Source organism: Akebia trifoliata, chromosome 1, assembly GCF_017979445.1.
Source record: "Akebia trifoliata isolate Shusen 1 chromosome 1, ASM1797944v1, whole genome shotgun sequence".
Lineage (NCBI taxonomy): Eukaryota > Viridiplantae > Streptophyta > Magnoliopsida > Ranunculales > Lardizabalaceae > Akebia > Akebia trifoliata.
The window spans coordinates 33,007,362-33,028,628 of NC_141375.1; the positions used below are offsets into that span (position 1 = coordinate 33,007,362).

The following is a 21,267-nucleotide window of genomic DNA, read 5'->3' on the forward strand; positions in this document are numbered from 1 at the left end:
TGCCATGTGTTGGGACATTTGGAAAGAAAGAAATCAGCAGGTTTTCAAAGGAATTTCGGCTTCTTTTGAGAACATCATTGTGTCTATTAAAGGCTTTTGTTTTTCTGAAGTAAAGCCTTAGAGGAGTTTTCTTTGACGACTTTATGGGGAGATGGGATTGGGTTTATAGATTGCAATAGTAGGGGCTGGGTTCTCTATTTTTGGTTGGTTGTCCTTCCTCTTGTACTATTTGTTGGTCACCTGACCACTTTTAATACAAGTTGCTTTTACCGATTAAAAAAATGGTAGATTTTTTATTTCTGATGGCTTTGTGAAATTCATCTTCTATATATGATTGGATTTTTTTACTTGAAGTGTATATTAGGTTAATTTTGGGTTGTTTTGGATTATACTTAGTTCTCATTTTCTTTTCCATATAAAATGACTTTGAATACCATCATATCCTTCCTTTAGAGTGCGTTTCATGTGTCTTTTGCTTATAGAATTAGTTGGTGAGATGGCCAATAGAGTCCTAACTGTTCTACTAGCTTTTGGATCTTTTTTAACCCAATTGGTATGCAAATTTGACTTTCAGAGAATTAGAAAGTCATCTTCTTTTTTATGCCTTTAACCTAACTTTTGAATCTTTTTTTTTTCTTTTTTCCAACGACTTTATGAAATTCTTCTTTTGTGTATGAATTGATTTTTTCCCTTAAGTGTCTATTAGGTTGATTTGCATTAGTTATCATCCTCTTTTCCGTATAGAATGACTTTGAATACCTTCAGATCCTTTATGTCTCTTTGCTTATAGTACTAGTTGGTGACATACATGCCCAATAAAGTCCTAATTGTTCTACTAGCATTTGAATATTTTTTAACCTAATTTGTGTGCAAATTTGACTTTCAGAGAATCTTTAAGAACCCATTTGGATACACATAAAAAGTAACTTTTTTAACTTTAGAAAGTTATAATGTTAAAAAGTTTGTTTGGGTTCATTTTAGAAAACTGTTTTTAAAAGTAAAAAAATCACAACTTTTTAAAAAGCAAAAAGAAATTACTTTCCACTTTCTAAAAGTAACTTTCTATCCAAACAAGACCTAAAGGGTTACAATTTGGCTTTCAAGGAACGCGAAAAAAAAGGTTAAGTAATGGCTTTGAAGTGAATGATCAAAAATTGAGTGACAGAGCTTTTGTTAAAATGACCATTTACACAGCAAACTCTGGAAAAAGATCTTGTTGCTTATATTTGATGATGATGAAAATTATACATTCATCTTAGCCTCTTGTGCTAGGGAAAGGCAATGAAGTTAAACTAGGACACAACTTAGATGCATTTTGTTTTCATCTTAAGTGCTATCTACTGCAAGCTTAGGCACATAAACCCAACATACAAGGGAAGGAAATTCACTCTAAAAGAGATGAATCAATTGAGTTTCTGCAGATACATCCATAAGAAGTCCAAGTTCAACAATCTTTTACAAGGAAAAGAAAATTCAGGATAGTACTTATCCAATTTAACCAAATTAAGAAATTGACATAAAATTTGGTTCACGAACAAGTTTGATGGTTCATCTCCCAAGTACACCAGTTTGGTGCTAGTCATTGCCATTGAACAAGATATCGTAGGTATGATCCTTGCCCCCTGCTAGTCTCATGAACATCAATCACACAAGCAACCTTGTCCTAGGCTACTCTTTGATTCGGAAATTTTGTAGTAATATGTCCTGTTGATTAGCATATGGACTAACACCATGGCTCTTTAATAACTTCTAAACATTGAAAATCCAATAGATGCACTTCAGAGATTCTTGACTATTTTATATGCCCAATCTTCTTCTTCAGCTTGTCGTCGGTGCCATCCGGATTTTTTTTTCTCTCAATATATGCAAATAAATGATAACATAATCATCAACCAGTGGTACCCCTCAACTTTGATGTTTGTTCACAGAATTATGCTATTTCTTGTTGTTTTCTTTTATATTTGTGCCTTACATGATCATGGATTTCGTCGATTCATTTGATAAAGCCTCATCATCATTGTCACTGTGATGAACATATTAACATTGTTAACTTAATAATGCTCAATTAGTTTCACAAAGAGCACTAAAAGTGGAGTCATGAATTTAACATCTTGGTCATAACTGATTAAGTGCGCACTATGAGAAGCATCTTTCTTTTTGTTGGTGGGAATGAGAATAAAGCAACACATCTTGGAATATCGATTTACAACAATAAAAATGAAATCCACGAATCTAAGTTTTGTGTTGAAAACTAAAGACGAAATCTTCAGAATATTTTTTCGGTGTGTTTGATAGCATGGAAAATGGGAAAATGGAACCATGAAAAACGTGATTCCATTTTGGTTGCACTTGGAAAAATGATAGGTGGGGACGGTGGCTGCGGAGGTGGTGGTGGTGGAGAGAGAGAGAGAGAGGGTAATCGGGGTCTACATCGACACTGATGGTGATGGTAGACAGTGCCAGTGGTCGTGGTGGAGAAGAAGAAGAAGAAGAAAGAGTTAAGGTTTTGATTTAGGATTGAGATTTTGGGGGATAAATTTTATTTTTCCATGGGTATCGAAAAAAGTGAAATCCTCACTTACTTGATTTTTGGAAGATGGTGAAAATTCATAATCATTTTCCATGGGAAAGTCCAATCAAGCACACGGAAAATGACTTTCCCACCTATATTTCATGTGCAATCGAACATATCCTTAAATCTCTCAAGGTTGAGAATAGCCAAAAGATTGAAGATGAGGGCTTCATGTTCGTTTTACATTAGTCTATACTAGAAAATTGAGGTCAAGAGTTATGTCATCAATTTAAAAACATAGGTATCTCAAATATTCACCAAATCTAAATTCACTTTAAATAAAGTGGATTTGATCCGTGACCTCAAAATTGCGATGTTACATGTCAACCAAATGGGGCATGAGTCCAAACCCTACCAAAATGTTTTTCAATCATGCTTTTAAATCGTTTGACGTTGATATGACTCGCTCAAGTCATCTTGATATTGTTTCTCGTAGGCATTTTTCTTCGTCTTTACAAATCTTTAAAAAAGAATTGTCCCATCCGAGATGACTTTGACTGATAAGGTGGGGGATTAGAATCTTCAAAACCGTGCTTCGAAATTTGTCTGAATGCAATTATGCAAGCACCTCTTACCATAGAAAAAAAAAAATCAAATAACCTCGGACGGACGTAAAAGAAGATAATCAACTGAAAATCAATGGGTTTTGACTTGAGGTTGAAGATGAGATCATTTCTTATTAGTCTCTCATAGAAGGTCATGGTTAAGAGATATCTCGTTAGGTTGAAAATGCACGTGGCATTTCAAATATTCAACAAAACTTGGAGGTGTCTAATTCTTTGGTGTATATTTCATATGAATTGGGGTGCTCTTGAAAAAAGGTTACATGGTAATAGAATCTCTAAAATAACACTAATAAATGGTTTTTTAAAATGATAAAAAACCAATATTTTAAAAATTGGACTGGTCATTGATCCATATGATCGATTGGGTTGTTCAAAGCGGTTCAACTGGTTGGATACAAAAATAAAATATTAAGTAAGTATTTATTTATTTTTTAAATTGGGTAACTTCAACTTCAAAAACATAATACAATGCCACGAGATGTCGATTAGAAGATTTTAAAAACTTTTATCAAAAAATGAAAATAAAATTGTAAAGAAAAATCTTCACCATTAAATTTAGATTTGAAATTGAAATTTAAGAGTTTAATAGTGGTCCAATTTCAAAGCATGAATCAAGTCAAAAAAACAATATTTTATTTTATTTATTTTAAACCAGGTCTAAGCATGAATTTTAGAGGGTTATAGTATATCTTTTCTTACTGAATAATCCATTTGGGCCCACTAATTAAAATCTTACTCAGTTTATCATTTTCCATTAGTTTATATGATAAGACCTTAGATTAAGGGGGCATAAAATGAATTTCAAAACACAAGGGGCATTCCAAATATTCACCAAATTGTGAAGGGGTACTTAAAAAACACCAAAAAATTGAACCGGTCGGGTCACTGGTTAAACCGATAGACTCAAGTGGGCCAATTGGGGTTTTTGAAAATGGGTTTTTTCGGTTGACTCAACTGGTATAAGTTAACAGGTCTGGTTCAACCCAGTCCAGTTCGGTTTTTAAAACACTGATAAAACCACTCCAAATAACAAAGGGAACCTCTATTAACACACCAAGTTTTACTTATAATTTAATTTTCAAAGGATTGGTGTGTTATTCGTAAAAGTTGGTGTGCCGATAGAACCTATAGGCGCATCAATTTCCCTTTTTAATTACAATACACCAATCCTTTTGAAATTAAATGATTTTCTACATATAGGTTAATGTGTTATAAGTAAAATTTGGTGTCCTAAAGAAGCTCTCGTAACTTATCAATTTACATTATGTGTGTGTGTGTTTTTTTTTTCTCTTCTAAAGATTGCTTAAATTCTTGTAAAATTACTCTTGTGTGAATTTGATACACTATTTAGGTTTGCTGACCGAAGAACATTGGCTCACCTCTCTCTCCCATCGCTTGGATTTTTTGAAAATCTGTTTTAGAAGTCTCCTCATGTTTACCCGCCAACATAGATTTCAAATCCTTTATAGCGGAACAAAGCAACGGTCGATTAATCTTATAAGCTACTACTTCTCATCCAAACACGAGCTCCACTCGCTCGACAAAATTCCTCACTCAAACATTGTCTCAATAAACCGTTCCATTCTCTCCTGTTTGCACAAAAACCTTGCTCTCGAATCCCTTGAAATCCTCAAAAAACAGATTCTATGGGGTGGTACCAACGCCATTGATGAAGTCACCGTCGCCCTCGCTCTCAAAGCTTGCCGTGGAGAGATAAAACCTGGTTCCCAAATCCATGCCTTCGCAATCTTTTCTGGGTTCGATTCGTATCTCACTGTTTCGAATTCTCTCATGAGCTTATATTGTAAATCTGGAAAATTCAATTGTGCATTTGAAATCTTTGAAAATTTAATTAACCCAGACATCGTTTCTTGGAACACCATCCTTTCAGGATTCCAAAGAAGCAAAGATGCGGTAGAATTCTCTATTCGAATGCATCTTAATGAGGTTGTCTTTGATGCCGTCACATATACTACTGTTCTCACCTTTTGTTCGGACGTTCAAGGGCTTCTTCGCCTTGGAATTCAACTTCACTCTCTCATACTAAAATCTGGATTTGATTTGGAAACTTATGTCGGGAATGCACTCATAACAATGTATTCGAGGTGGGGTCGATTAGAAGACTCTATGAAAGTGTTTGCTCAAATGCCTAATAAAGATTTGGTCTCTTGGAATTCGATGCTTTCGGGCTACACCCAAGATGGGAATTATGGATTAGAAGCGATTCGGGTATTTGTGGAAATGGTGAGAGAAGGAGTGAAGCTTGATCATGTATCGTTCGCAAGTGTGGTTGCAGCTTGTGGCCACGAAAGAACCTTGGAACTTGGGAGACAAATACACAGTTTAATTTTAAGATTGGGGTATGGGACCCATGTCTCGGTTTGTAATGTTTTGATTTCAATGTACTCGAAGTGTGAGATCACCGACCATGCAAATATGGTCTTTGAGAGTATGATTGAATGTAACGTGATCTCATGGACGACCATGATATCTATAAATGAAGAAAATGCAATTTCTCTCTTTAATGAGATGAGACTTGATGGAGTTCACCCAAATGAAGTCACGTTCATTGGATTAATTCGTGCTATATCGACGAACAATTTGGTGAAAGAAGGCCACGTGATTCATGGGTTTTGTACAAAATCTGGGTTTTTATCTGAATTGAATGTTTCTAATAGTTTTATCACCATGTATGGTAAGTTTGAGTCCATGAAAGAGTCAAAGAAGGTCTTTGATGAGATAAATTACAGAGAGATTATTTCATGGAATGCTTTAATTTCTGGTTATGCCCAAAATGGTTTATGTCAAGAAGCTCTCCAGACATTTTGGTCAGCAATACTGGAATCTCAGCCAAACCAATTCACCTTCGGCAGCATTTTGAGTGCAGTGGGATCTGCCGAACCCATTTCATTGAAGCACGGCCAACGGTGCCACTCTTGCATTATCAAGCTTGGTTTAAACACTGACCCGATCGTCTCGGGTGCCTTGCTTGACATGTATGCAAAGCGAGGAAGCATTGATGAGTCTCGATGGGTGTTTGAAGAGACACCTTATAAAAGCCTAGTTGCATGGACAGCAATAATTTCGGCCCATTCAAGACACGGGGATTATGAATCCGTGATGGGTTTGTTTAATAAGATGGTAAAAGAAGGTATAAAGCCAGATTCGATTACATTCCTTGCGGTACTAACGGCTTGCAGCCGAAAGGGAATGGTAGACATGGGTCTCATGGTTTTTAACTTGATGATTAAGGACCACAAAATTGAACCATCACAAGAGCATTACTCGTGTTTGGTCGATATATTGGGGAGAGCGGGACGGCTTGAAGAAGCGGAGGAGATTATGGGTGGTATGGTGGCGAAACCAGGTTTGTCTATGATGCAAAGCTTGCTTGGGGCATGTAAGATGTATGGGAATGTGGAGATGGGGATGAGAGTGGGTGAGGCATTGATGGAGTTGGAGCCAATGGAGTCAGGATCGTATGTGTTGATGTCTAACATGTATGCAGAGAAGGGGGAGTGGGATAAGGTTGCAAAGATAAGGAAAGAGATGAGAGAGAAGGGAGTCAAAAAGGAGATTGGGTTTAGTTGGGTTGATGTGGGTGATGTTGATGGTTCCATGTATATGTATGGTTTCTCCTCAGGTGATAAGTCTCATCCACAATCTGAGAAAATATATTGTATGGTACATTATTTAAGGTCAGAAATGAGATTTTTGGAGAGAGAGAGAGAGAGAGGGAGAGCATAATCTCTTAAAGATACAAATTCATTGAGGGTTGTGTTATTATTATTTTTCATTAATTAAATTAGAAAAGAAAAATAATTAAATTGCAACAATAGGAAGTTCTGTTCTTTAAAATGGTAAAGGGTGTGGCGTGGGCGGCAGGATTCGAACCTGCGCGGGCAAAGCCCACATGATTTCTAGTCATGCCCGATAACCACTCCGGCACGCCCACTACATGTACATGGGCAGCCAAAAGTATGTATTTACTATTATGAGACCAAGTTTTCTGGATCAACCATTCCGATTCAAATCAGACAAGTCAAAGGCTTTCTTTCGATAAGCTGGAGAGCTGGCTTCGATGCCACGACCTCAAAGTTGCATTGCAAGGGTCAACCAACAGTGCAATGGGTCCAAGGCAGAACAAGTCAAAGACTTACTTTCAAATTATTTGTATCATGGTTTCAAAACTCATCCGAGACGTATCACCTAAGTCGTCTCGGTATCAAGCATGGACGAGATGGGTGGACAAGTCAATATATCATTTTTCTCATTATTGAATGTGATGTCTCAAACATATCAGAAAACTCGTCCGAGATTACTCAATCTCGTTCACGGACGAGACGTTAAAACGAGTTTTTAAACCATGAATTTTATACATTTAAAAAGTATTTGGTAAGGGTGTCAACGGGTACCCAATTACTCGATGTACCCAAAACCGATTAATCAGTTTTGGGTCCACTATGAGAGATCCAATTAATTTTGGGGTCGGTTGAGTAGTCATTTATGGATTCATTAAGAATCAGGTCTCCATCAGATGTTCATTGGGTAAACGGGTAAATATGATATATATTTTTTAATCATTTAAGAGAATGTTTATATTTATTATTTAGTAGTGTAATTAATTAATAGTAATGATTAATTATGTTGAGATGTTCAATATTCTTTTTGTTTCAGAGAAATGTTCAATATTCAATACAATCTCAAACAAGTAACTTAATTCTTAAATCTCAATTCTTTCTATTTTCTAAACTTCTGTTCATATTTCCTTCTCTCATTCTCATGTTTCAAATTAATAACAAAACTGCACTCATAGACTTACAGGTTGGATTTTTCTCATATTTAATCATTTTAATGATTAACACAAGTAATTCAAAGTTCAAACATTACAAAAACGAATAGAAGAGTATGACTAGCCTTTCTAATGTCCTTCGGCTCACCTTGCGACATCAAAGAACATGATCTGACGATTCAAAGTTGTAGACGACAAAATTTCTATGAACTTTGAAGAAGAAAAAAACATTCAAATTTGTTTATTTTTCACTGTTGAATTTTTAAAAAGTTAGGTGGAAGTTCAGCAACCGTCCATTCACAAAATATTGGATATGAGTTTTTGGATGAAATTTAGACGATTGTGGTGTTGGATCGCTAATGTGGCTATCCATTTGAGTAAAACGACCCTTAGAAATTAAGCAAATTATTATTATTTTTATCTTAATGGGTACTGAATGAGTATCGAGTATTTGTTGGGTCAGTTCTGGTCCTAGGATCTCATACCCAAAATCGAAATGGATGTTTCAATTCCACTTCTATGTAAACATGGAACTGATCCAAATCTGACCCATTGACACCCCTAGTATTTAGTGGTGCCAGCACACAATTATTTTTTGATTAACACATAATTCTATCCAATTGATCTGGGATTTTTAATGTTAGCTAAACCTCATAAATGTATGAAATTTACCCATTATTTTGAAGAGTATTTACCTACCCTAGTATCATGTGCATCTAACTACCCTTCCCTTGTACAAAAGGTATCATTAAAAAGTTCCCATTTGCATTTTTTAAAATTTTAAACTTATAAATATTTTTTCCTCAACGCCAAATTAAATTAGATGGGCTCAACAAGGGGTTGCCCCAACTTCCTATCATCGGTAAAATAGCTTATCGTATCGGGTACAGATCTCATCCTATTTTCACATTTGTAAAAGCCATGCAGGCAATAAGAAGGTGCTAACTGGGTGAGTTGGTAGAGTCGCTTAGAGCAACTTCAACGCAAATAGCAATAATGGCCAGGAAGAATTGATAGGCATTGGAGAAGCATTTTGCCTATTCAAGGGATTTGCATTCTAACCCTACTAATCAAAACAGCTCTCTACAAATCATCTATAGTAGTAAAATGATTCTAACCTGTCATCATTTTTTTTTATCACCAATAGGTAGAGAGAGAATCTCAGTCCCTTCTTTTGCCTCTTCCCTTTTTTCTCTCTCCAAAAAATTTCAAAATAACTCTCTGGACATGGAGTGCGTTGGAGTTCCTTCTTTGGACTCTGACTAAGCAAAACAGCAACTGGAAGGGAATGCCTAGCCCGGATTCTATTGAGGCTCTCTCAACCAGAGCTTTCTTTTCTCATATCTAGGCGTGGTTTGAGCTTCCTGTAGTGAGGTCATCGATTGTAAGGTGGATAACGTATAAGGGCTGGAATAAAAACCAGAGAGCGGACCATTTTGGATAGACAATCCAAGTCAAGAGTGGAGTTACGGGAACAAACATCTGATGGAAAGCAACTTTCACGTTCTGTTCAGAGAGCACTTTTTTCATTGAGAATTCCTCATTCCCTTTCGTGTTAATTCGCCAGCGACGAATTTACAACTTGTGGGGCTCTATCTATTCCATCTCTCGAGCCCCAAAGAAACCCCCCCTCCCTCGAGTGCGTTGGAGTGAGTTGCTCTAAATGGCGAACCTCAGACCAAATCAACACTTTCACAAGGAAAAAAAAAATTAAATTAAAAGCCATAGAGGCAATAAAGAGGACCAATGAAGGCCTGATTTAACATATCAATCCCTCAACAAGCACCTTAATAAACAATAATCATTGAGAGTTCCTTCTAAATTCCTTCTTCTAAATTGTGAAACGGCAGGTTTTAGAGTGAAATTGACTGAGATTTTAAATAGTAGTGCAACTTGGACAGGCCTAAACTTAGATGGGTATGCTCAATCTCAACCAAACATTGGGTCTGGGTGGCTTTCTTGTATGGAGAAAAACTATCGACGAACTACTAAGAAACAAATGGAGCAGTCTCAAATCTCAACCCTCCTACATTTCTCTAGTGATTGCCAAAACAAAAATTCCTTCCCCAGTCCTCACAGACACGGCAAGGTCAACCAAAAACTCTGTATCACTCACGAAAGTTTTTCCAACTTCAACAAAACCAAATCCAACCATAGATCAGCTTCTACCGTCTACTCTACAAAGGCACCAATCAACATGCTAAAAGAAAATCTATGAGCTAGGTCAGGTGACAAGTTAGACAAACCACAGATGAGTATTCAATTATTTCATGAAAAAGGTAGGAATTTCTCAAGGAACAAGAGAGGAAAGCATATAAAGGGGCATATTCAAAGATGCGCATTGAAACAAATTGCAGTCCCAAATCAGGTGATTACATCTATAGTCTGATGATATCTGTAGAGAAATTTACAAAGAGAGTACTCTAGTGGTAAACCTTTGCAGAAGCTAATGCTCACTTGAAGGATAGCCCCTTAACCGGAGCATCCCTATGAACACCTATTAACCACAGATAACCCTGAGTACTCTTTAGTTCACCAAAAGACTGTCAGACTAGAGAAAGGCCCTATACATAAAAGACCAATATTATCAGCCCATTTTATGGAGATAGCAGATTGACCAAACGATCTAACCTATTGATCAACCAAGAAACATAATTTAAACAATCTAAACATCCAAGTATGCTGGATCATACACCAAAGAAAACGAGAACATATGTTACCATATATATGGGGAATGAATACTGATTTTTTTTGAACAAATTAGCAGTCAACCAAAATGAAAAGGGATTGCAATATAAAATTTACACAGACAATTATAACCTTTAGAGACTTGTTGCACATGTATAAACCAGCAGATACTTTTTGTCTCCAAAAGCATTGACCGGATTTGAAAATAAACCACTTCTAAAATAGGAAATTGGCCGTTTCTTGATAATCTCTTCAATCTAAACAACAGATTCCACAGCAGGGTATCTTAAAAGAGAAAAGTTGAAACAATGATATTGCTTGAAACAATCTGCAAAAAAGTGAAACCATGAACACTCAAAACACACAAATGTTGGTGATATATTTATGTATTTGGACAAACTAAGTGTTAGAAAGAATGTTTCACAATTGGCAGCTAAGAAAGCCCATTGCAAAGATTAAGTTTTCCAATAAGTTAAATAGAAAGGAAAAAAAATACAGCATATAAGAAACTTTCTTAAGATGTGAAATAAGTAATATATTTTGTTTGATTGATAATGAAAGAATTAATTTGTCAAAAACTATTTGGATGCCATCCACAGAATTTGAAAAGACACCAAATCTTCGTGCACCATGACGGAAAAAAAAAAACAAGATTTAGTGAGAAATTAACAATGTTAACCTTTATAATTCTAGAAATATACAAGTCAAACTGCATATACCTTGAAGGAAAAAAATCAAGACATTCGTTACCAACCCTAGTAAATAAATACAAGTGCATGAATGCATCATATGATAGCATGCAGAAAACTACCTATTTAATTATATTATTGTTTCTCACACACATTTCTAGTCCCAAGTAGAGATTAATGAGGTCATGAAGGTTGACAGTCGATATTAAAACTTTTCCATATCTTATCAAGACTTGATCCTTTGTTTCATTTTTTAATGGAGTGACGTGATTCAACAGCCGATCCCAAACTGCTGGGGCAAAGCTTTGACTAGAGGATGATGACGACGAAAATGATGATCTATATTCTTTTATTACCTATTAAAAAAAGAGTCATCTTTTATTGTTAAACTTCATACGTAGATTTTTCATCTTCACATATTATCATACCAAATCCCACTGATTCAATAAATGTTCAGCCCACACCATCATTATTGTCCTGCACAAGCCAAAAGAGGCATTCTCTTCTCCTTCTCCATGCTGTAATGGAGGAAAGTTCCATACTTGTAGATTTTCATTTTCAATGATGCTTAGAAGTTAGAACAACTTCTAGACCTCCTTTAAAAGTGTATTTTTACGGGCCTGGTAGATGTCTCAGTGACATCAACTCAAGGAAATTTTGAGGGGGCCTTCATGTTGCACCCTAACACTAAATTGAGCTTTATGTACATGAGTTAAGTCTTTAAATTAGATCCAGTAGAAGTCTGGAAATCAACAAGTCCATCAATAACTTACAAGGTTCCAAATAACCATTTCGAGATTATTATACATATAAATCTACAAGAATTTGAACCAAAATGCACAAACATGCTTCAATAGGAAGTCTATAGACCCTTGATAGGAAATATAATAATATTTGAAAGATATGGAGAAATAAGAAGTTAGACCAAACCTTGAGTTGAAACGTCAAGCCCGTGCCTTGAATTGCTTTAGCATGTCACAATGTGGTGTCTCATGTATGAAACCCCATTGGTATCGCTGCAATTCGACGCGGCAATTTTGTGCTAGAATTGATGAGTAATCTCTCTCAACTTCTTGTTCGAGCGCCACACGCTGCGAGCTATTAGGAGGGTACTCTTGCTCAAATTTCATTGTCTTAACATAATAGTTGACACCTCTCTGAGTAGAGAACTCGTGCTCGTATGCATAAGATCTCGAAAGAGCATAAATGGGTTCCGACGATGGTAGAAAATTCAACAGGATCACGAGAATAACAGGTATTAACTGAATAATAGTTCGGAGATTATAATTATTTGATCCATGATCACCAGTTCGAACACTCGGTCCCATACCTGTTCCAAAATTAAACCCGCGAAACTGGGTAGTCGTTCCAGGACTGCCTCCAAAGAAAAAATTCCTGAAAATCTCCTCTGCATTGATATCGGCCTCATAGAAACCTTGTGGAGCTCTCCTCTCTGCACGTCTTTCATAAACAACTTCCTCTGATCCAACAAGATCGTACCTTTTCTTGCTCTCTTCATCACTCAGGCACTGAAATGCTTTTGAAACAGCCTTAAATGCTTCCTCTGAACCAGGCGCCTTGTTTTTATCAGGATGAACTTTCAAAGACAGCTTTCGATATGCCTTTCTGACTTCTTCGACACAGCAACTTTTTTCCAATCCCAAAATCTCATAATAATCCTTTTGCCTCCTAATCTGTCTAACAATTGAGATCTGCTCTTCGGTGTAATTTGGAGTAGACGAAGAAGAAGATCCACTTGAAGCAGCTCTGTGTCTAACGGAAGGATTACTAGCCGGTTTTGGTGAGGCAGAATCTGGAGGAGGACCAACGGATTCTCTTTCTAGGGTTTGTAAGAGATCTTCGATTGGGAGAGTTGGATCAAGGCGACGCGCTTTCGTGATAAATTTTAGGGCACGAATGCGATCGCCGATTTCTATGGCTTCTCGTCCGATTTTCAAGCATTTTAAAGCGTCATCTTTGTTTCCTTCCATCTCTAGAGGATTCGAACACTAACAGCAACTGATGAACGGAAGGAAACCCTAGCAGAACTAGGTATTGGAGGTGAAAAAGGGAAATTCGAAATATAGCTAGATTTTGTTCATCGAATCGTTCAAAATTTGACCTAAAATCGCTAACAAACCAATATTTCGAGAGAATTAGGAGGAGAAAAAAAAATTAACCTAAATTTCAGGATACTTTAAATCAATATCGCTCGATCGATTTAGATTAAATTAATTAAGGAAAAAAAAAAAAGAGTACAGATCATGAAGAAAAATCTTACAGGAAAAAAGATCGAACTTGAGAGGTTAGGTGAGATTCCTTCTATGAATTTCTTCCTCTCTTCACGAATCGCAATCGATCTATTTATGATCTGTTTTGTTTCTTCTTCGAAGAGTTTCTGTGTCATATCTGCTCATGCCTCACGGTTCTGGTGGTTTGGATCGGTACTCGCAAACTACTGAGTCAACACGATCCCGACTAGCACGACATTCAACGGTTAGGATTTTATGCGTATCTACGTATGTATCCTAATCAAATCTGTCTCTGGGATAATTGCAAGATCAAGACCGGCTCCCGCTCATGGTCATAAAATTCTCCGAATTTTTATAATATTTTGTATGATCTTCAAAATTTTATTGATTTTTATATAATTTTTTTTTTGAATTAATCGAATTGAACCCCAACCGAATCTGAACTTTGTTACTATGGTCCCCACTTCAAATTTTTAGTAGAACCCTACCGTTTAGATAATACGTGGTATCTTCATGGAAGTTCACAAAATATTAACAAAAAAGAAGGGGTGTTGAATAAACATAAAAACCTACTTGGGTTGATGTCGCGTCTTCGAGTTGGACTCAATTGTCTTGCCTATTAATGGGAAAAGAACATCGGAGATACTTGAATTCAAACCCCTTGACCACCCACGGGGATTTGTCTCGACTGGCATGTTATGTGTGATTTGTGAGAGTATAATATGTACCCAAGGGATATAGGCGAGATATGGTGCTTTAAGAGGTCAGTTGTCTTCTTTTTTATAGTTGGGTCTATGGGTCTGGATACCCTGTCATCAAATATAAACATATACTACACACACATTTTGAGTATTTGGTGAATTTGTCGCTTTAGAAAACAACAAGTGACATGCTCGTTGCTTGAAGATTATGTTGTTAATCGTTCGTCATTTATTGTCACAAATTTTAAGAATAAATCAAAATTATATTTAAAATTTTAAAATTATAAGTATATCTTTTTTTTTAAAAAGGTTAATGGGGTTACGGCAAACCCAAACTAGCTACACTCATAGGTATAACCGACCGCTTCTATTTCGATCAAGGATATTATAAAAAGGTTCAGGGATGGTACTATTATCTGATTTCTTCCTTCTCAAACTAGTGAGGTAGGAAGCAAGAAAATCCATAGTACTATTAGTTTCTTTCAAGACATGACTGAAGGAGACCTCTTGGAGCTCTCTAACTAACCTTGGGATTTTGTGGGCGATGTACTCTTTTATCTCCAACGGGTACTCCAACTACCTAGAAGAATCTGGATTGCAAATCGTTTGAATGAATTGCAATCGTCGTTGATTTAAAAAGAAAAAGAAAAAGAAGTTAAAAGAGGTGAGAAACGGTATATATTAAGTACTTGAGAACTTTTTCTCAAAGAGATGGCGCATTTAGAAAAAAGAACAAAATGGGTTTACTTGTTTGGAGTGTTATGCTATTGTCCAAGTATTGGAACCCCTATGTCAATGGATAGTCAATTCCCTAAATCCAATTATTTATAATAATTTATTTTAAATGTAATGTAATACATATAGGGTGTGTTCGGGTCACGTATAAGTGACAATTATTTTTACATTTCTCGAATGCCATCAATTTTACAAGATATGGGTAGTTGTGCAAAAATAAATGCCTGTTTTAGATATCCCCCAGACACATCCCATATATATATAAACCCCATATTTAATCCATTAAAATTTTTTCCTAATATTTTAACAACAAAACATAGATCAATGTTATTTTAGGTGAAATTCCCAAAAAGAAATAAAAATATTTTGAAATCCCCACTTCAGCACACTAGTGATTTAATACTTAATCTAACATGTATATTAAATTAAAATACCCCATGTCAAGATTTGGAATTTTTTTGAGAACTCTAATCATGATTCACTTTTAATTATGATTTTTTTCATGAATGGATTTTCATCATTTAACTCTTCCAAGTCGAACCAAAACTACAAAATATAATAGGTGAAAAATTCACAAGTACCCCACTCCCCACAGCTAAATGGGAAAATTTGGTATCCTCTTCTTTTGTTTTTTTTTTTTTATGACAAGGATTCTAAACCTGTATGCTTGACTAGTAGGGGCGAGACAACTGACCTCTTAGAGCATCATATCTTTGATTAAATCTCTCGAGTACATGCAATACCCACAAATAACACATACAAAGTAAGCACGGATAACTCAAGTCAAAGGGGGAGCCAGAAATTTTTTGTAGTGGAGGCAAACTATAGTTGATGGTAGAATGGAAGGGTTTGAAGAGGAATAGTTTTGGGGAGAAATTGAGTGATTTTTTGTTAGAAGTTGTGGAAAAAGATATTTAGGTCATTTTCAATTAGTCCTATGAGAGAAGGCTTAGTTAAGAAGTGATTTCATCTTCAAAAAATTGAAGGGGAAGAAGCAAAAAATTGGAAGGAGGTGAGGGCATAGGGGCAAATGGGGAGGGAGTGGGGGAAAATAAAGCATGTAATTAGTTGAAAATAAGGGGTATCTAAAAGTTTTGTGAGGGAAAGTGTCCCTACAACTTCCTAACTAGCTTCGCTCCTGACTCAAGTCCCTTATGGGTGGCTAATGAGAAGGTTTGAACTCAAGACTTCTTCCTTTTTAGAGGGATGCATTGACTACTGCGTCCAACGTTCATTGGTTAAAATTTGGGTATCCTAACATTGTCTAATGATACGATGACTAAACAGGCTAAGCGGGCTTATATCCCTAGGCACAACCTTTTCAATAATCAAGTTAAATGGGTCAACACGATTCTTACCCAAACACAATTAAGTTTAATCCAATTGTGTCGTATTTGACTCATATTCGTGGGGTCATGTTAAGACTAATTGCCACCTCTACTACATATCCAACTAATCAATTGGATATACGCCCTCCACATTTTGGTGAATATCTGAGTTATCCCTGTATTTTAAAACTGATGAAATGCCCTTTTGACTTCGGTCTTTTCTATTGCCTAATAAAATGATCTAAATGCCCTTTTCTTTAAACTGTATGAGATCCAATTGTACATGCCATCTAGCTTAGTTGACAGTCTATAGGAGATGATAACATCGACCTAGATCCGATTCTCACCAGCACTATTAGGTTATTAATCTAATTTAAACAGGCTAGCCCACGAAAAAGTTAGGAAGGAAAAAAAAAAAAAGCTTTCAAATGACTAGTTTTTTACTGATTTTTTTAAGAAAACATTTTCTCTTAAACATAAACATCCTTTTTTTAAAAGATTACTATTTTTTTTTTTGATAATCATGTATCCCTTAAACAGCAGACTGTATCTGGATTTTGTCCAGTCCATAAACCATGGTCTTGTCCAAAGACTAATCTCGGGGTACGTGCAACACTCACGCATCACACGCACTGGATAAGTGAGGCTGCACCCTTCTAGGTGGCCCTTGAGGAATTAATGCTCATTGTTAATTATGAAGATTCTTCAAATCAAGAAATATTTTGTTTCCCTTTATTCCAATATCACAAATACTGTGACATAAAATGCTAGTTATTCCCATTTATAATAATCATTTTATTTTCATGATTAAAATTATAAAATTAAAGATACAAAGCATCATATTAAACAGAAATGGGAACCTCAATCTTCATTCCATGGTCACAGGTTTCAGGTATATAGTGCAAATGAAATAGCTAGTTCCTGTCAACCCAATATGATCAAGTCCAGTGTCGTAGATCTTCCCCCACCCCACCCCACCCCACGCGGATGTATTGCAATTGTCATAGTCTTCTTGGCTCACTTCCACCACGTTGTAGAAGGTCGGATCGTAATTGAATACTAAAAACCAAGAAAATATATGAATTAGCTTAATTTATCGAATAATAATGATGATTAAAATAGTAATTCGTATCAACGGACTGTATTTTATCGAGATTGATATAAATTGTGACCTGGTGTTACTTTTAACATATTTTTACCTACACTCTTTGAATGGACCTACAAATATTTACAAGGGAAAAAAAATAAAATAGTTATTATTTTATCAAAAGTGCCAAGAGTCGTGTTGGAGTAACATTAAAATTGACATCGATTCTCGCATTGCTGATGTGGGGGTGCACACATAACAATAGATGCTTTTTACTTGTATCTTGATGAAAAATATCTATGGTTCTATGCATACATTCACGTCAGTAATGTGAGAATTGATATCGATTTTAATGTTACTTCAGCATTTTCCTAATCAAAATTATTAATCAATCATATTTTCTTAACATTATTAAAAAAACTTCATATTTTTCATAAAAAAACCTAATAATTGTTTTAAAAGTCGTAAATACCTCTCTTTCTTATTATATTTGTATCTCCTATTATAAGACAAAAGAAGGGGATTTATGTCATTCAAAACAGATACATTTGCGGAGACGTAGAAAAGTTTTACTAAGGAAAATGCTAGCCTCACAACCGGATGAGGTTCCCCATCAACATGACCACTGGATGGTAGGGTTTCCCAAGAAAAATACATCCCTAGGAAAAAGTTTCTAATCCTAAGAAAATTGGAACTAATCTCGAGGAACTCTATTTTTCTTCAAATCCAAACAGTGAAGTTGATGGTTGAGACTAGAAAATTCCTTTTATAAATGAGTCGTGATTTTTTGACTCGAGTATTTTCACAGGGTCTAACAAGGAAAGGGTATAAAACCGTTGATCGATTTTTTTCCGGATACACAAGAAACCAATCAATGGTTCTGTGCCCTTGCCAATGCTCGAGTCAAAAAGTCATTAGCCTTTATCGCTGTGTTTGGATTGAGGAAAATGGAAAGAAAAGAAACTCATTAAAAAAAAGAAAAGAAACTCTACATCTCTCCATCTTGTTTGGTTTAACAATAGAAAAACTTAAGTTTAGAGAGAAAAAAAAGGGTAAGAGTTGTAATCATAGTTTCAAAACTCGTCTAAGATCGAGACGTATCGTCTAAGTTAACTTAGTATCAGGGTTGAACAATACAAATGCATAAATCACTTTTTTGACCGAGATTTAATATCTCATGTTCAATTTTTTTATTTTTTGAAAGAGACGTCTCAAACGTATCAAAAAAGCTCGTCTAAGACGACTCGATATTTGGCTTGGATGAGACGAGATGCGAAACTGAGTTTTAAATCCATGGCTGTAATTTCTAATGCTTTTTTTAGTCACGAGCATTTCATTTCCCTCGATTTCTTTTTGAGAAAAAAGAGAAAGGAAAAATTGTCATGTTTTTCTCTTTATTACTTTTCTTTTCTCCTCACTTGACACTACTAACATGAGACATGGAGAGAAACTCACAATTTTTCTTTTTCTTTTCTTTCCTTTCCATTTCCCCCAATCCAAACACAAGGTATAAATTGAAAAATGCTAACCCAAACAGACGAGTAGAGCCCATCAACATGACCGTTGTAATGTTATGGATTCCAAAGAGAAACGTATCCCTAGGATCAATATCTAGGAAATCTGCTTTTTTATTATTTATTTATTTATTCCTCTAATCACAAAGGTCGTATTATTGGAGAGAAAAAAATATAATAAACTCTCCAAACCTAAATTGCTTTCCCTTTGTCCAAGACTTAATCGCAACGTTCCATCCTTGAGCACCACCAACCACGAACTCGGTTGCTTGAGATATCTCAAATTGGAAACTAAAGCAGTGGATGAGAAGGAGTACGGTAACAGTAGGGACGACAACACTGAATCTTTCCCGAGCCATCTGTCTCTCAAGAAAAACCAACGATGAAGAAGAAGTAATACAGATAAGAAGGAGGATTTGGTTTTTGATTTTTGTTTTTGTAAAGTTTTGGTATTACACAGGCTTTTAAAGTGAGATATTAAGATAAAGTTTATAGCAAAGAATTTGGTAAGTTGGTGATAACATGCAGGCCGCGTTGCCTTGATATCTGTGTCAAGATCTCTATAGCCGGTTCACAACGTAAATTTATTTCCTTTTTAACAACATTTTAGGGTATTTTAGAAACACCCTTCGGTAAAATTGGTGATATTAGGTATTTTCTTGCAAAATGCAAGATTAGACTTACCCCTTTAAATGTAAGTCAATATTACGATATCTTGATGATTTAATAGTGAAATTTTTATTTTTTTTCAAAATACTCTTTAAATATTTAAGTTATTAAATCAAAATTTTACTATCAAATCATCAGGAAAAAACAATGTTGACTTACGATTAGTAGGGTAAATCCAATATTACCAATTTTATAAGGGGTCTTTCTAAAATGCCAACAAATTTATATTGTTTATGATAGGGGTGCAACTCCATTTGATTTGTAGCTAAATTAAAACTAAACCAACATAAGTCAGTTCCACTAAATAAAATCGAGAACTGAACATAAATGCCAATAGAACCAAACCAAACTTCAGTTTAGTTCCATGGGTTGCCAATATTCTATGAACTTGGTTGGAAATGACATATTTTTAATTAAAAATAATATATATATATATATATATATATATATATATATATATATATATAAAATAAATCATTAATTTATTCCTAAAGAAGTCGTTAATCTATGTCCTAACTCCTAAAATAATTCACATAACTGAATAAATTTATTTATTTTATTTTATAAGGTTTGGTTCTATACAAGCCTTAATTCAAAATCAAACCAAAATGATCGATTCTCCATTTTTTAAATCCAAAATCAAATCACAACTTATTCCAAATCAAACCGAACAACCGAACCAACCCAAAGCTATCGGTTTGGTTCGATTCTTGATTTGAACCATACCAAGATGCACCACAAGTTTATGTATCTAAAAGAATAGCTGATGTATTTTTGTAATCGTGGGCAGGTAAACTAGGATGGAGTGAGGGCTATAGTCCCACTAACTTTTGGAAAAAAATTATTAGGCCCTACACACTTTGATCATTATCCACAATTTTTTATTTTTTTTAAAGATAAACCCCCTACACTTTGATGGTTAGCACTATCCATAGATCGGGTCAAATACAAAATACGACCCCTTTCAAATCAGCAACTCTGAATATGGATTAAGGATTTGGATTCCAATAAGGACTTGATTTGATAACTTATCCATTTGATTTTTGGATCAAGCATATATATCCGATCCGACATGAACTCGCTCCAGTAATGTTTTTATAAAAGATGTATATTTGTATTATATATTTTATTTATATGAATAATTTATATTATATTTGTATACTTTTATCAAATTAAGTAATTTGATTAGGAACAATGGAAAAATATAGATCGGGCTGGAAACAACATGTATTATATCGGATTGGGTCTAATGCTTAAAATGACAAATTCAATCAAGTTTAGACGAGTTTACCATTGGATAGATCTTTCTAAAATACCTGTAAATATACAACCTGGGTTGCCGACATTTGTGACTATCTTTGTAGATTATGGCCCACGTTAGAGAATTATTTATTTATTTTTTAAAGAAATTTTTACTATCTAACACAATAAACAATATGAATTATAGATATGATCCTAGGGATTTGGCTAGAAAACTGATAGATTTTGGTCATGAGGAATTTTTTATTTATCTCTCCATCTCAGCTGTCGCTTAGAGATTAGAAAAATGTTCTTAATAGTGGGTAGCGTGGACTAGGGCTATCAATTTATCGGATCAGATTCATAATCTGATGACTTTAATTCGATCTAGTAACTTCTAGTAAGGATGAAGGATTTGGGTTCTGATGAGAAATC

The 21,267-nt window shown here is 35.1% G+C and overlaps 1 protein-coding gene, 1 non-coding gene and 1 pseudogene across 3 annotated transcripts; 1 reads left to right on the forward strand and 2 right to left on the reverse strand.

Moving 5' to 3' along the window:
• The first annotated feature begins 4,725 nt into the window (after window positions 1–4,725).
• LOC147411893 (Pentatricopeptide repeat (PPR) superfamily protein) lies at window positions 4,726–6,996 on the forward strand. Its single transcript, XM_086453533.1, has 2 exons — window positions 4,726–4,895; window positions 5,030–6,996. Exons 1-2 carry the CDS (start codon window positions 4,874–4,876, stop codon window positions 6,883–6,885), a joined length of 1,878 nt encoding a protein of 625 aa, XP_086309659.1. The 5' UTR covers window positions 4,726–4,873; the 3' UTR covers window positions 6,886–6,996.
• A 15-nt stretch (window positions 6,997–7,011) lies between these two features.
• TRNAS-AGA (transfer RNA serine (anticodon AGA)) lies at window positions 7,012–7,093 on the reverse strand. Its single transcript has one exon. It is a non-coding gene; the product is annotated as a tRNA-Ser (tRNA).
• A 3,527-nt stretch (window positions 7,094–10,620) lies between these two features.
• LOC147411895 (chaperone protein dnaJ 49 pseudogene) lies at window positions 10,621–13,872 on the reverse strand (annotated as a pseudogene). Its single transcript, XR_015181378.1, has 3 exons — window positions 13,589–13,872; window positions 12,238–13,438; window positions 10,621–10,946 (listed from the first exon to the last, which is right to left on the reverse strand). The product of XR_015181378.1 is annotated as a chaperone protein dnaJ 49 pseudogene (transcript).
• Window positions 13,873–21,267: the final 7,395 nt, after the last annotated feature.

Excerpts from the sequence above, each read along its gene's own strand:
- LOC147411893 (XM_086453533.1), top strand. The coding sequence starts at position 4,874 with ATGCCTTCGCAATCTTTTCTGG. Across the intron at positions 4,896-5,029 it reads GCCTTCGCAATCTTTTCTGG|GATTCCAAAGAAGCAAAGAT; the intron begins GTTCGATTCGTA and ends CCATCCTTTCAG.